A 13,553-nucleotide genomic window follows, 5' to 3' on the forward strand; every position below is an offset into this window, starting at 1 on the left:
GGGTCAGGGAGTCCAGAACTAGAGGGCATAGGTTTAGGGTGCGAGGGGAAAGATATAAAAGACACCTATGGGGCAACTTTTTCACACAGAGGGTGGTATGGGTATGAAATGAGCTGCCAGAGGAAGTGGTGGAGGCTGGTACAATTGCAACATTTAAGAGGCATTTGGATGGGTATTTGAATAGGAAGGGTTTGGAGGAATATGGGCTGGGTGCTGGTAGGTGGGACTAGATGGGGTTGGGATATCTGGTCGGCATGGACAGGTTGGACCGAAGGGTCTGTTTCCATGCTGTACATCTCTATGACTCTGTGACTCTGTGACTCTGTGACTCTATGACTCTGTGACCTGGTGGTTTGACCAATTGAATTGCATCTGGAACACGACACCTGGCATTTCCCTTTAAAGTAAGAAAACGTTAGGTTCTCGGCTATTTTCTTTGAGGGGGTTTGTTCTGGTTTATCACACGGTAATATGTTCCATCTTTTTTCGGTAGGCCGGTGATAATAAGCTTAAGGATCCTTGCCAACATCCTGGTGCTCCTCTCTCTCGCCGGCAGTATTTACATCATTTATTTTGTTGTCGATCGTTCCCAGGAGTTGGAGCGCACTAAAGCTGAGTTGTCGCTGTGGGAAAAGAATGAGGTAGAGCCCTTGTCCTTCAGGCTGTTCCACATGGACAGTGGTTATCACATCAATGCACTGATACGCTGCCTTGCTTCTGTTTAGGTGAGCGTTGTTGTTTCCCTCATCACCATGATCGCTCCCTCGGTGTTCGAACTCGTGGCTCAGCTGGAGATGTTGCACCCCAGGACCACCCTGCGTTTCCAGCTCGCCAGGTAGGACACCCCTCTCCTACCCAGAGTGATGCCCTCCCGGGCAGCCCGGTGGCTCAGCGGTTAACGCTGCTGCCTCACTACACCAGGCACCTGGTTCGATTCCAGCCTTGGGCGAGTGTCTGTGTAGAGTTTGCACATTCTCTGCCTGGGTTTCCTCTGGGTGCTCCGGTTTCCTCCCACAGTCCAAAGATGTGCAGGTCAGGTGGATTGACCATGCTAACTTGCCCGTAGTGACCAAGGATGTGTAGGTTAGATGCATTAGTAAGGGGTAAATGTAGGGTAATAGGGGAGGGGAATGGGTCTGGGTGTTTACTCTTCGTGGAGTCGGTTTCCACACTGTTGGGGTTCAGCAATTCACCAATCAGTCACTCACTGGCACTCATTCAGTTGCCTATACACAACCCCCACTCTGAGTGGAGAGTGGGGAGATCACTCATGGCTGCTGTAAACTGCCCTGGTCACAGAGGAGATGGAAGGGCCCTCTTGTGACACGAGGGGAGGCAATGGCCTAGTGGTATTATCAATGGACTGCTAATCCAGAGACAAGTAACATTCTGGGAACCCAGGTTCAAATCCTGCCGATGGTGGAATTTGAATTAAATAAAAATCTGGAATGAAGAGTTTAATGATGACCATGAATCCATTGTTGATTATTAGAAAAGCCGTCTGGTTCACTAAGGTCCTCGAGGGAAGGAAACTGCCATTCCCTGGTTGGAGCTACACGTGACTCCAGACCCACCGCAATGTTTGGCTGACTCTGGCCTTTAGGGATGGGTAATAAATCCTGGCCCAGCCAGTGACACCTTCGTCCTGTGAATGAATAAACAAGAAAGTCCCTACCCCATGGAGGAGAAAGTGAGGACTGCAGATGCTGGAGATCAGAGCTGAAAATGTGTTGCTGGAAAAGCGCAGCAGGTCAGGCAGCATCCAGGGAACAGGAGAATCAACGTTTCGGGCATAAGCCCTTCTTCAGGAAGAAGATTGTTGCAAACCCTGCAGAGAAAGTCTGAGCTATCCAGTAACGAGTGGTGCTGGTGAAACAAAAGTATGGGCTGACCCATCCCAGAGGGAAACAAAACCGTATATACTTCAAAAATGAATATTCTAGCCCTCTATTTTGAGGTATATTAAGTGTGTCGGATCAGTATGTGTCATTTATGAGTTTTAGTGGACTTTTTTGTTTCCTAATCAACCCATTCAGAGATGTTATTACACACCTCTGGAGCAGGTGGGACTTGAACCTGGACCTCTCAGTCTGAGGTTGGGACATTACCACTGCTCCACAAGAAGGCCCTTTTCTTTGTTTCTGCCTTTGTTAAACCCAGTAGTTGGAGATATTTTCTCGTTTGTCTGTTATGGCACACACCTGGAGCAGGTCTCCTAGCCCAGAGGTAGTGGCATTATCCCACCCTGGTTTCTCTTTCTATAATTGCAGCTCATTGGTGGTGCTGGAATTCATTGAAAGCACACCTTAACGTTACAGACAGAGGCTCAGAGCATCTCCAATTTTGACCCCTTTCACCATAAACGCTAAGGAATTTGGTTCATTTCCAACTCACTGCATCGTGATCATTTGGTATTTTTTTAAAGAGGCTCGAGTTATGTAGACCTATTGGAGATTCCAGGTGTTGGGTGTGTTCTAGTTAATGGGGCAGTCTTAACATACCTCAAACCATAGAATCATAGAACTGTCGATATAACCATCATAAAACCATCTGATATTCGATGCCAAAGTATACTTTTTTATCCTTTTAAGGATTGTTTTTAACTTTCCTGTAACACTTAGATTACTTACAGTGTGGAAATAGGCCCTTCGGCCCAACAAGTCCACACCGACCCTCTGAAGAGTAACCCACCCAGACCATTTCTCTCTGACTAATGCACCTAATACATGGGCAATTTAGCATGGCCAATTCACCCAACCTGCACATTTTTTGGACTGTGGGAGGAAACTGGAGCACCCAGAGGAAACCCACGCAGACACGGGGAGAATGTGCAAACTTCACACAGACAGTTGCCTGAGGCAGGAATTGAACCCGGGTCTCTGGCGCCATGAGGCAGCAGTGCTAACCATTGTGCCACCGTGCCGCCCAAACACCTACAGCTTTTTCCAGTATTTAAATTAATGCTTGCTGGACAATAGAGCTTACATTTTCTGAAATTATTTCACTCTGACCTGTGGTGTTACTTTAACTTTTTGAGTTGTTAACTGTGTCTTTTGTCTCTGATACAGAGTGTTGGTGCTGTACTTGGGCAACCTCTACAGTTTAATCATTGCTCTGTTAGACAAGGTGAACAGTATGAGCATGACGGTAAGCCTTGGAACTTGGTGCTTTATGTTCTCAGCAGTTGAGACTGACCTGGGGGAGGGGGTTTAACCCTTTGACAATTGCAATGTGAATGATAACCTGTCTATAGAGTGACTTCCCCCACCCCTTTCCTCACCATCTCCGTGCTCACTGTTAGGAAATAGCTAAAGCAAGATTCCAGCAATGTCTCCCAGAAAACTGGAATCCCTTCATAATTCATTTTTTTTGTGTGTGAAGGAATGTTGCTAGTGTTTTTGTGGATGGTTTACACTAACTTGTTAAGGACATGGGAGGCAGGAGGAAAAACTAGAAAAGAGCGGTGGCTCAGTGGTTAGCACGGCAGCCTCACAGCGCCAGAGACCCAGGTTCAATTCCAACCTCCGGTGACTGTCTGTGTGGAGTTTGCACATTTTCCCCGTGTCTGCGTGGGTTTCCTCCGGGTGCTCTGGTTTCCTCCTACAGTCCAAAAACGTGCGATGTGGAGGTTAGGTGTCATGATTCGGAGATGCCGGTGTTGGACTGGGGTGTACAAAGTTAAAAATCACACGTTATAGTCCAACAGGTTTAATTGGAAGCAGACTAGCTTTTGGAGCGATGCTCCTTCATCAGGTGGTTGTCTCCTGAAGGAGCAGCGTTCCGAAAGCTAGTGTACTTCCACTAAACCTGTTGGACCTGGTGTTGTGTGATTTGTAACTAGGTTGAGGTGTGTTAGTTAGGGAATAGGGTAATGGGTCTGGGTGGGATACACAGAGGGGCAGTGTGGACTTGTTGGGCCAAAGGGCCTGGTTCCACACTGTAGGGATTCTAATTCTAATTAAAGATTTCACCACCCTCTAAGTGAAGACATTCTTCCTCATTACAGTCCTAAATTTATTCTTTTATTCTGGTCTCTCCTGGTTCAACCCAATCCAACCAAGAGATGTCTCCTTGCTGCATCGACTCTGTCCATCCCTTTGAAGGGTTTTGTAAGTTTCTGTGAGATTGTGTCTTGTTCTGTTGAGCTTCAGAGATTACAGACTCGGTCTATCAGTCTCTCCTCATAGCACAGTGTCACTAGGAATCGGTCTCAGGAACCTCCACTGCACTTGTCGAAGATAAATCTATCTTTCCTTGGCCAAGGGGACCGGAACCGCACACAGTATTCCAGGTGTGATCTCACCAGTGTTCCATTTGAAGCAAGACTTTTTTTTATTTGCTGTTGCCCTGAAATCCTCTTGTGATAAACTTTAACGTACAGTTTGCCTTCTGAATTACTGCTGCCCCAGTGGTCTGGAAAATGATGCGTGTTCTTCACTTCAGAAGTTGATGCGTTGGACTTAAGTCTGTTAGGATTCTTTCCTTTTTAAGCTTTTCTGCTTTTCATGTTTTTTTTTCCCCACATAGAGAAGGAGAGGGAGATGTTCAGGTTGCAGGCTCTGATTGTCAGTGGCTGTCCTACACTTACTATTCTGTATCCAGTTGTAGCTGAACCTATTGGGAGGCTGTCACTAGGCAGACTTTCCTTTAATGGAGAGAGCGTTTCCATATCACTTCCTCAAAATATCCCCCTCACTGCTTCAAAAAGTAACGTTATCTTACACAGGTAAAAATGTACATCACTTGATTTTTCTAAATTGCAAACTTTTCCCGGTATTTCAGATAAATAGCAGTGCCTGACATCAATTCCAGTTTATAGTCCAAAAAGAAAAATGTATGGTCCTTTCTGATGAAGGTCTTTGGATCCCAGGAATTTGACAACTTTCAGTCCCATGGATTTCTCTGATACTACTTTTTATTAATACCAATTTCTTTTAGTTCCACGCTCTCAACAGACCCTTGGATTTTTATTATTTTAGGGAGATTTCCTGTGTCTTCCTCTATGAAGATAGATGCAAAATACTTCTTTAGATTCACTGCCAGTTTTCCAGCTTCTGTTTGTAAGGGACCTACAATTGTTTTTGTTAATCCTTTCCATTTTAAATGCCTATAGAAGTTTAGCGAGTTTTGAGACGATTTGTAGCTCAGGTTGAGGTTTTGGATGTAGATTTGCTGGCTGAGCTGGAAGGTTCATTTCCAGACGTTTCATCACCCTACTAGGTAACATCTTCAGTGGACCTCATGCGAAGCAATGCTGTGTTACATCGAGTTAGACCCCCACCTACCACCCTCTGAGAAAAGGAACAGGAAGTGACTTCACCACAGGAAATGACATCACCAACCCAAAGAAACCCAAACATTTAAATAGAAAGCAGGAATTTTCAGCATTGTTTCGCATGATGTCCACTGAAGATGTTACCTAGGAGGGTAATGAAAAGTCTGGAAATGAACCTTTCAGCTCAGCGAGCAAAGCTACATCCAAAGCCTATAGAAGCTTTTACAATCAATTTTTATGTTCCTTGCTATCTTACATTCATATTCTGTTCTTTTATTTCTTTATCCTCCTGTGCTGAATTCAAAAATGTTCCCAGTCCTCAGGCTTTCAACTTAGTTGGTAACTTTATAAGCATTATCCTTTGATGTAGCTCTTAGAATACCGCGTGCAGTTTTGGTCACCCTACTACAGAAAGGATATTATTAAACTATTGAGGGTGCAGAAACGATTTCCTAGAATGCTACCTAGACTGGAAGGTCTGAGTTATAAGGAGAGGCTGGATAGACTGGGATCTTTTTCCCTGGAGCATAGGAGACTGAGGGGGTGACTTTATAGAGGTCTGTAAAAACATGGGAGGCTTTGGTAATGTGGTTAACTAATTGCTTTTCTGCAGGGTCGGGGAGTCTAAAACTAGAGGGCATAGGTTTAAGGTGAGAGGGGAGGGATACGAAAGGGTCCAGAGGGGACAGGTTTTCACACAGAGGGTGGGGACTGTCTGGAACAGGCTGCCCGAGGTAGTGCTCGAAGCAAGTACAATTTGATCACTTAAGTAACATTCAGACAGCTACAGGATGGTAACATTTAGTAACACTTAGACAGGATGGGATAGGTATGGAGGGGTATGGATCAAACACAGACAAATGGGTTTAGATTAATTGTGAAAACTGGACGGCATGAACAAGTTGGGCCAGGAGTCGAAGAGTGTGGTGCTGGAAAAGCACAGCCGGTCAGGCAGCGTGCAAGGAGCAAGAGAGTCAGCGTTTTGGGCATAAGCCCTGGGTCAGGAATGAGAGTTTATGCCCGAAACATCAATTCTCCTGCTCCTCAGATGCTGCCTGACCTGCTGTGCTTTTCCAGCAACACTCTCTCACCTCTGATCACCAGCATCTGCTGTCCTCACTTTCTCCTCGTCGGACCAAGAGCCTGTTCCCATGCTGTAAACCTCTAAGACTATCTTTCAATTTCCTTGTTAGTTAGAGCTGTCCCACATTTCGAATTGGATTTCTTTTTTTGCCTAAAGTGACATTTTTTTTAAGTGAAAAGCTAATATTGTGAACGATTACCTTACCAGTCCATCACAGCCAATTTCCTCTCACTTCTTCAAAATGACCCTCATTTAGATTGAAGATCGTAGTTTCAGATTGAATAATATCTTTTGTGACTTAACGGAAAATCCAATTATACTATGGTCACTATTCCCTGAAGGTTCTTTTATAACAGGATTCCTAATTCGTCCTTTGCTATTACATGCAACTTGATCTAAAATAGACTCTGCCTAGTTATTCCTCAACAAGTTACTCTGGAAAACTCTAGAACACATTCCAGAAATTCTTCATGCACAGCATCTGTCCTCATTAGGCTGACCTAGACTAGAATCTAATATGCAGTTTAGCGCAGCAGGTCAGGCAGCATCCAAGGAACAGGAGAATCGACGTTTTGGGCATAAGCCCTTCTTCAGGAAGAAGGGCTTATGCCCGAAACGTTGATTCTCCTGCTCCTTGAATGCTCCTTCCAGCACCACTCTCTCGCCTCTGATCTCCAGCATCTGCAGTCCTCACTTTCTCCTCCTATAGGCAGTTTAGAAACACCATGACAACACCATAACAAGTCTTGCTACATGACGCTCTAACGTGTTGATTTATATTGTGTCTTACATTAACACTAAGAAATTGCGGTAATTGAATACAGTATACAGGAGCAGATTACTGATTACTAACGACATCAGGAATTATGATGACAGCTCATGTGTTGAGCCATTTTGTGAAGGGGTTCCTGTAACCAGGTTGTACAGGGATCACTTTCTGCAAGGTATATATTATATTTAGTTGAACAAAAAGTTCTAGTCCAAAAAACCTGTTTCATTTCTATCTGTGAGCAGTCAGCCTGAGAAGCCTATCCTCTCAGACATGGGAATGGTGCCCGGGGCTGACGCTGAACCTGAAACAAAGGTGAACTGCTCCGTGCTGACACAAGAGGGAGACAGGCGAAAGTGAGGACTACAGATGCTGGAGATCAGAGTCTAGATCAGAGTGGTGCTGGAAAAGCACAGCAGGTCAGGCAGCATCCGAGGAGCAGGAAAATCGACATTTCAGGCAAAAGCCCTTCGATGCCCTGGGGTTGAAGTGTTCCGAGGCGGAAGATGAGGCGTTCTTCCTCCAGGCGTCTGTTGGTGAGGGAGCGGCGGTGAAGGAGGCCCAGGACCTGCATGTCCTCGGCAGAGTGGGAGGGGTAGTTGAAATGTTGGGCCATGGGGCGGTGTGGTTGATTGGTGCGGGTGTCCCGGAGATGTTCCCTAAAGCTCTCTGCTAGGAGGCATCCAGTCTCCCCAATATGGAGGAGACCGCATCGGGAGCAACGGATACAATAAATGATATTGGTGGAAGTGCAGGTGAAACTTTGATAGATGTTGATGGCAGGCCTCCACTGGTCGCAGGCCTCCAGTCCGAAAAGCAACTCTCCATCACCTCCACCTGAGTCCTCCAGTCAAGCCAATTTGTATCCAGTTAGTAATTTCTCTCTGAATCCCATGTGATCTAACTTTACTAACCAATCTACCATGTAGAACCTGGTCAAAGGCATTTCTAAAGTCCGTGTCTACACTCTGTCCTTACTTATCTTGGTCATCTCCTCAAAAAATCTCAATCAAGTGTGCAAGACACTCTTTGCCAAGCACAGAGCCATGCTGACTAGCCTTTGCCTCTGCTAGGGGCCTTCCAATCCCTTCCCTACTTTTCCACAATGTGCTCGGATACACGTCATCAGGTTCCAGAGATTTATCTACCTTTATGCTTTTTAAGATATCCAGCACCTTCTCTGCTGAGATGTGGACTATTTTCAAGACATCACTACTCATTTCCCCAAATTCCCTGGCTTCTGTGTCTTTTTGCACAGTAAAAACTAAAGCAAAATATTCATTTAATATCTCTCATTTCCTGTAGTTCCACATATAGATTATCTCGTTTAAAGAGCCATATTCACTCCTGAGTTGTTCCTTTGCCCTTCATATGCTTGTAGAATGTTTTTGGATTATTCTTAATCTTATCTGCCAAGTTTATCTCATATATCATCCTTTTGCCCTCCTGATTTCCCTCATAAGAATGCCCCTACTCCCCTTATACTCTTCAAGAGATTCTCTTTTGATCCCAGATTTCTAAACCTGACTCATGCCTCCTTCCTATTCTTGAGCAGAGCCTCAATATCCGTATTCATCCATCGTTCCCTGCTCCTGCCTGCTTACCCTTCACTCTAACAGCAACATACTACCTCTGAATTCTCATGATCTCACTTTGTGAAAGCTTCCTACTTGCCAATTGTCCCTTTACCTCTGAAAAGTGTACTCCAAACAACTTTTGAACGTTCCTGTCTCACATTGTCAGAATTGGCCTTATTCCAATTTAGATCTTTAATTTCTACGCAAGGCCTATCCTTTTTAATAACCATTTTAAACCTAACAGAATTCTGATCACTGGTCTCAAACTGCTCCCCCTCTATCACTTCAGTCACTTGCCCTGCCTTATTACAGAGAACAGTACAGCACAGGAACTGGCCCTTCCGGTCTACCAGCCCACATTTTGTCCTTCCACTCTAAAACTGGCTTCACTTACAGGATCCATGTCCCTCTATTCCCTTCCTATTCAGGTATTCATCCAGATGATTCTTGAATGCTGCTGTTGTCTGCTTCCACCACCTCCTCTGGCAGTATGTTCCAGACACTCACCATCCTTTGTTTGAAACATTTTGCCTCACACATTGCTTTTAAACTTCTCCCCTCGCACCTGGCACCTGTGTCCCCTAGTCTCATACTTTCCACTCTATCCATGCCAGTCACAATCCTATAAACTTCGATCAGGCCGCCCCTCAACTTCCTGCGTTCCGGTGAAAATGAACCCAGTCTATCCAACCTTACTTCAGAGCTAAAATCCCCCAGACCAGGCAACATCCTGGTAAACCTTTTCTGTACCCTCGCCGAAGCATCCACATCCTCCTTGTGGTGTGGTGACCAGAACTGTACACAATATTCCAAATGTGGCCTAACTAAAGTTCTATTAAGCTGCAGCGTAACTTGCTTATCCTTATACTCAATGCCCCTTCCAGTGAAGGTAAGCTTGACATAGGCCTTTTTTACTGCCTTATCTACCTGCTGCCATCTTCAGTGATCTGTGGACCTGCACACCCAGATCCCTCTGCATTTCAATACTCCTAAAGGTTCAGCTATTGGCTGTATAATTTCCACCTGTACTTGACCTTCCGAAATGCATCACCTCACATTTGTCCAGATTGAACTCCATTTGCCATTTTTCTGCATATGATTTATATCTTGCTGCATCCTCTGACAATCCTCCTGTCACGATCCACAACTCCACCAATCTTTATATCATCTGCAAACCTACTCAGCAGAGCAGCCATATTTTCCGTGACATCATTTATGTAGATCATGAACAACAGAGGTCCCAGCACTGATCACAGCCCTCCATTCCGAAAAGCATCCTTCCAGCGCACCTTCTGTCTCCTGTGACTACGCCAGTTCTGTATCCACCTTGCCAGCTCCCCCTGACTTCACCTTTTGCACTAGTCTGCCATGAGGGACCTTGTCAAAGGATTTACTGAAGTCCTTGTAGACAGCATTAATCGCTTTTCCCTCATCAATCATAGAATCCCTACAGTGTGGCCCAACAAGTCCACATTGACCGTCTGCAGTGTAACCCAACCAGACCTATTCCTCTACGCTATTACCCCTGACTAAAGCACCAAATCTACATATCCTGGGCGCTACTTAGCACAGGTAATTCACCCTGACCCGCACATCTTTGGACTGTGGGAGGAAATCGGAGCACCCGGAGGGATCCCACACAGACACGGGGAGAATGTGCAAACTCCACACAGTCAGTCGCCCGAGGTGGGAATCGAACCCGGGTCTTTGGTCCTGTGAGGCAGCAGTGCTCACCACTGAGCCACCGTGCTATAATCTTTGTCACCTCCTCAAACACTTTGATCAAGTTAGTGAGGCGCGACCTCCCCCACACAGTGCCATGTTGTCTATCACTAATGAGTCCATTTGCTTCAAAATGTGTATCAATCTTGTCCCTGAGAATCTATTCCAATACTTTCCCTCCCCGTGACAAAGCACAAAGAAAATTACAACACAGGAACAGGCCCTTCGACCCTCCAAGCCTGCACTGATCCATATCCTCTATCTAAACCTGTCACCTATTTTCTAAGGATCTGTATCTCTTTGCTTCCTGCCCATTCATGTATCCGTCTAGACACATCTTAAATGATGCTATTGTGCCCGACTCTACCACCTCCACTGGCAACGCATTTCAGGCCCCCACCGCCCTTTGCGTAAAGAACTTTCCACGCATATCTCCCACAAACATTTCTCCTCTCACTTTGAACTCATGACCCCTAGTAATTGAGTCCTGCACACTGGGGGAAAAAGCTTCTTGCTATCCACCCTGTCTATACCTCTCATGATTTTGAAGACCTCAATCAGGTTCCCTCTCAACCTCCATCTTCCTAATAGAGTCATAGAGTTGTACAACAGGGAAACAGACCCTTTGGTCCAACCCATCCATGCCGACCAGATACCCCAACCCAATCTAGTCCCACCTGCCAAATAATCCTTATCTATTCAACCTCTCTTCATAGCTAGCGCCCTCCATACCAGGCAATATCCTGGAGAACCCCCTCTGCACCCTCTCCAAAGCATCCACATCCTTTTGGTAATGTGATGACCAGAACTGTACGCAGTATTCCAAATGTGGCCGAACCAAAGTCCTATACAACTGTAACATGACCTGCCAACTCCTGTACCCAATACCCTGTCCGATGAAGGAAAGTATGCCGTATGCCACCTTGACCACTCTATCGACCTGCGTTGCCACCTTCAAGGTACAATGGACCTGAACACCCAGATGTCTCTCCACATCAATTTTCCGATGGGCTTTTCCATTTACTGTGTAGTTCATTCTTGAATTGGCTCTTCCAAAATGCATCACCTCGCCCTTACCTGGATTGAACTCCATCTGCCATTTCTCCGCCCAACTCTCCAATCTATCTATATTCGGCTGCATTCTCTGACAGTCCCCTTCATGCAATCTTAGTGTCATCTGCAAACTTGACAATCAGACCACCTATACCTTCCTCCACATCATTTATGTATGTCACAAACAACAATGGTCCCAATACGGATCCCTGTGGAACACCACTGGTCACCGGTCTCCATTTTGAGAAACTCCCTTCCATGACCACTCTCTTACCCAGCCAGTTCTCTATCCATCTGGCTAGTACACCCTGGACCTCTTGTGACTTCACTTTCTCCATCAACCTACCATGGGGAACATATCAAACGCTTTACTGAAGACCACATTTCTGACACCTACAGCTCTTCCCTCCTCAATCAACTTTATCACTTCCTCAAAGAATTTTATTAAGTTGGCAAGACATGCCCTTCCCTGCACAAAGCCATGCTGCCTATCACTGATAAGCCCATTTTCTTCCAAATGGGAATAGATCCTATCCCTCAGTATCATCTCCAGCAGCTTCCCTACCAGGGTCAGGGTCACCCGTCCATAATTACTTGGTTATCCCTGCTACCCTTCTTAAACAAGGGGGCAATATTTGCAATTCTCCAGTCCTCTGGGACCTCATCCGTGTTCGAAGATGCTGCAAAGTTTTCTGTTAAGGCCCCAACTATTTCCTCTCTTGCTTCCCTCAGTAACTTGGGATAGATCGCATCCGGACCTGGGGAGTTGTCCACCTTAATGTTTTTTAGAATACCCAACACTTTGTCCCTCCTTATGCCGACTTGACCTGGAGTTTTCAAAGATCTATCCCTAACTTCAACATCCGGCATGTCCCTTTCCTCGGTGAATACCCATGCAAAGTACACATTAAGAATCTCACCCATTTTCTCTGACTCCACGCATAACTTCCCTCCTTTGTCCTTGAGTGGGCCAACCCTTTCTCAAGTTAACCTATTGCTCCTTATATATGAATAAAAGGCTTTGGGGTTTTCCTTAACCCTGTTTGCTAAAGATATTTCATGACCCCTTCAATTGTCATCCATGGCTCCCTAAACTTGCCATTTCTATCCTTCATTTTCACAGAGACATGTCTAATCCTGCACTCTAATCCCCATATCAAATGGGGATTTACCTTCCAACAGCTGACCGGAGGGGACACCTGCACTGACTTCCTACTCTTTCTCTGCCTTTCGGTCACCCATTCCCTTTCTCCCTCAGCAATCCTAATCTGCGGTGTGACCGAATCACTAAACGTGCTCTCCACGACCTCCTCAGAATGGCGGATGCTCCACAGTGAGTCCATCCGCAACTGCAGACCAATCATATGGTCAAACAAGAGCTGGACACAGTTCCTGACATCGGCCACGTCCCTGAGCTCCCACATTGAGCACGAGGAGCAGAACAAGGCTCTGGGATCTCCTGCTATTTTTAATCTGAACCTTCACTTAGTCTGAACTGAGATAAATGGAAAAGAAACGTTTTTAGCAATCACACCATAAAATAAAAGACACCCCTTACCATATCAACACATCACAGTGTCTTTTTTTTTGGTTAAAGGTGGAGGGGGGGGGTGGGAGACTCTACACATGTAACGTCTGCCCAAATATATCGGTTCACTCACCTTGACAGAGCGCAATTCGACTGCTCCCACTCAGCTCCTCTCTCTCCCCACTCCCTCTCAGCTCCTCACTCTCCCTCTCAGCTCCTCACTCTCCCCACTCCCTCTCAGCTCCTCACTCTCCCACTCATCTTCTCACTCTCCCCACTCAGCTCCTCACTCTCCCTCTCAGCTCCTCACTCTCCCCACTCCCTCTCAGCTCCTCACTCTCCCTGCTCCCACTCAACTCCTCACTCTCCCACTCAGCTCCTCACTCTCCCCACTCCCTCTCAGCTCCTCACTCTCCCTGCTCCCACTCAACTCCTCACTCTCCCACTCAGCACCTCACTCTCCCCACTCAGCTCCTCACTCTCCCTCTCAGCTCCCAGCGCCTCACTGTCCGCACTCAGTTCCTCACTCTCCCCACTCCCACTCA

At 46.1% G+C, this 13,553-nt stretch overlaps 1 protein-coding gene across 3 annotated transcripts in view; it reads left to right on the plus strand.

Annotated features, from left to right (window-relative positions):
- LOC122541083 (transmembrane channel-like protein 3) overlaps positions 1-13,553 on the plus strand; it is a 75,299-nt gene that overhangs the window by 16,730 nt on the left and 45,016 nt on the right. For all 3 annotated transcript variants that reach the window (XM_043677608.1, XM_043677609.1, XM_043677610.1), the window contains exons 10-12: positions 494-641; positions 726-835; positions 3,069-3,147. In XM_043677608.1, coding sequence (XP_043533543.1) covers positions 494-641; positions 726-835; positions 3,069-3,147 — 337 coding nt within the window. The remainder of the gene's footprint in view (positions 1-493; positions 642-725; positions 836-3,068; positions 3,148-13,553) is intronic.

The sequence above is a fragment of the Chiloscyllium plagiosum genome, chromosome 36 (genome assembly GCF_004010195.1).
Source record: "Chiloscyllium plagiosum isolate BGI_BamShark_2017 chromosome 36, ASM401019v2, whole genome shotgun sequence".
In the NCBI taxonomy this organism is placed as follows: domain Eukaryota; kingdom Metazoa; phylum Chordata; class Chondrichthyes; order Orectolobiformes; family Hemiscylliidae; genus Chiloscyllium; species Chiloscyllium plagiosum.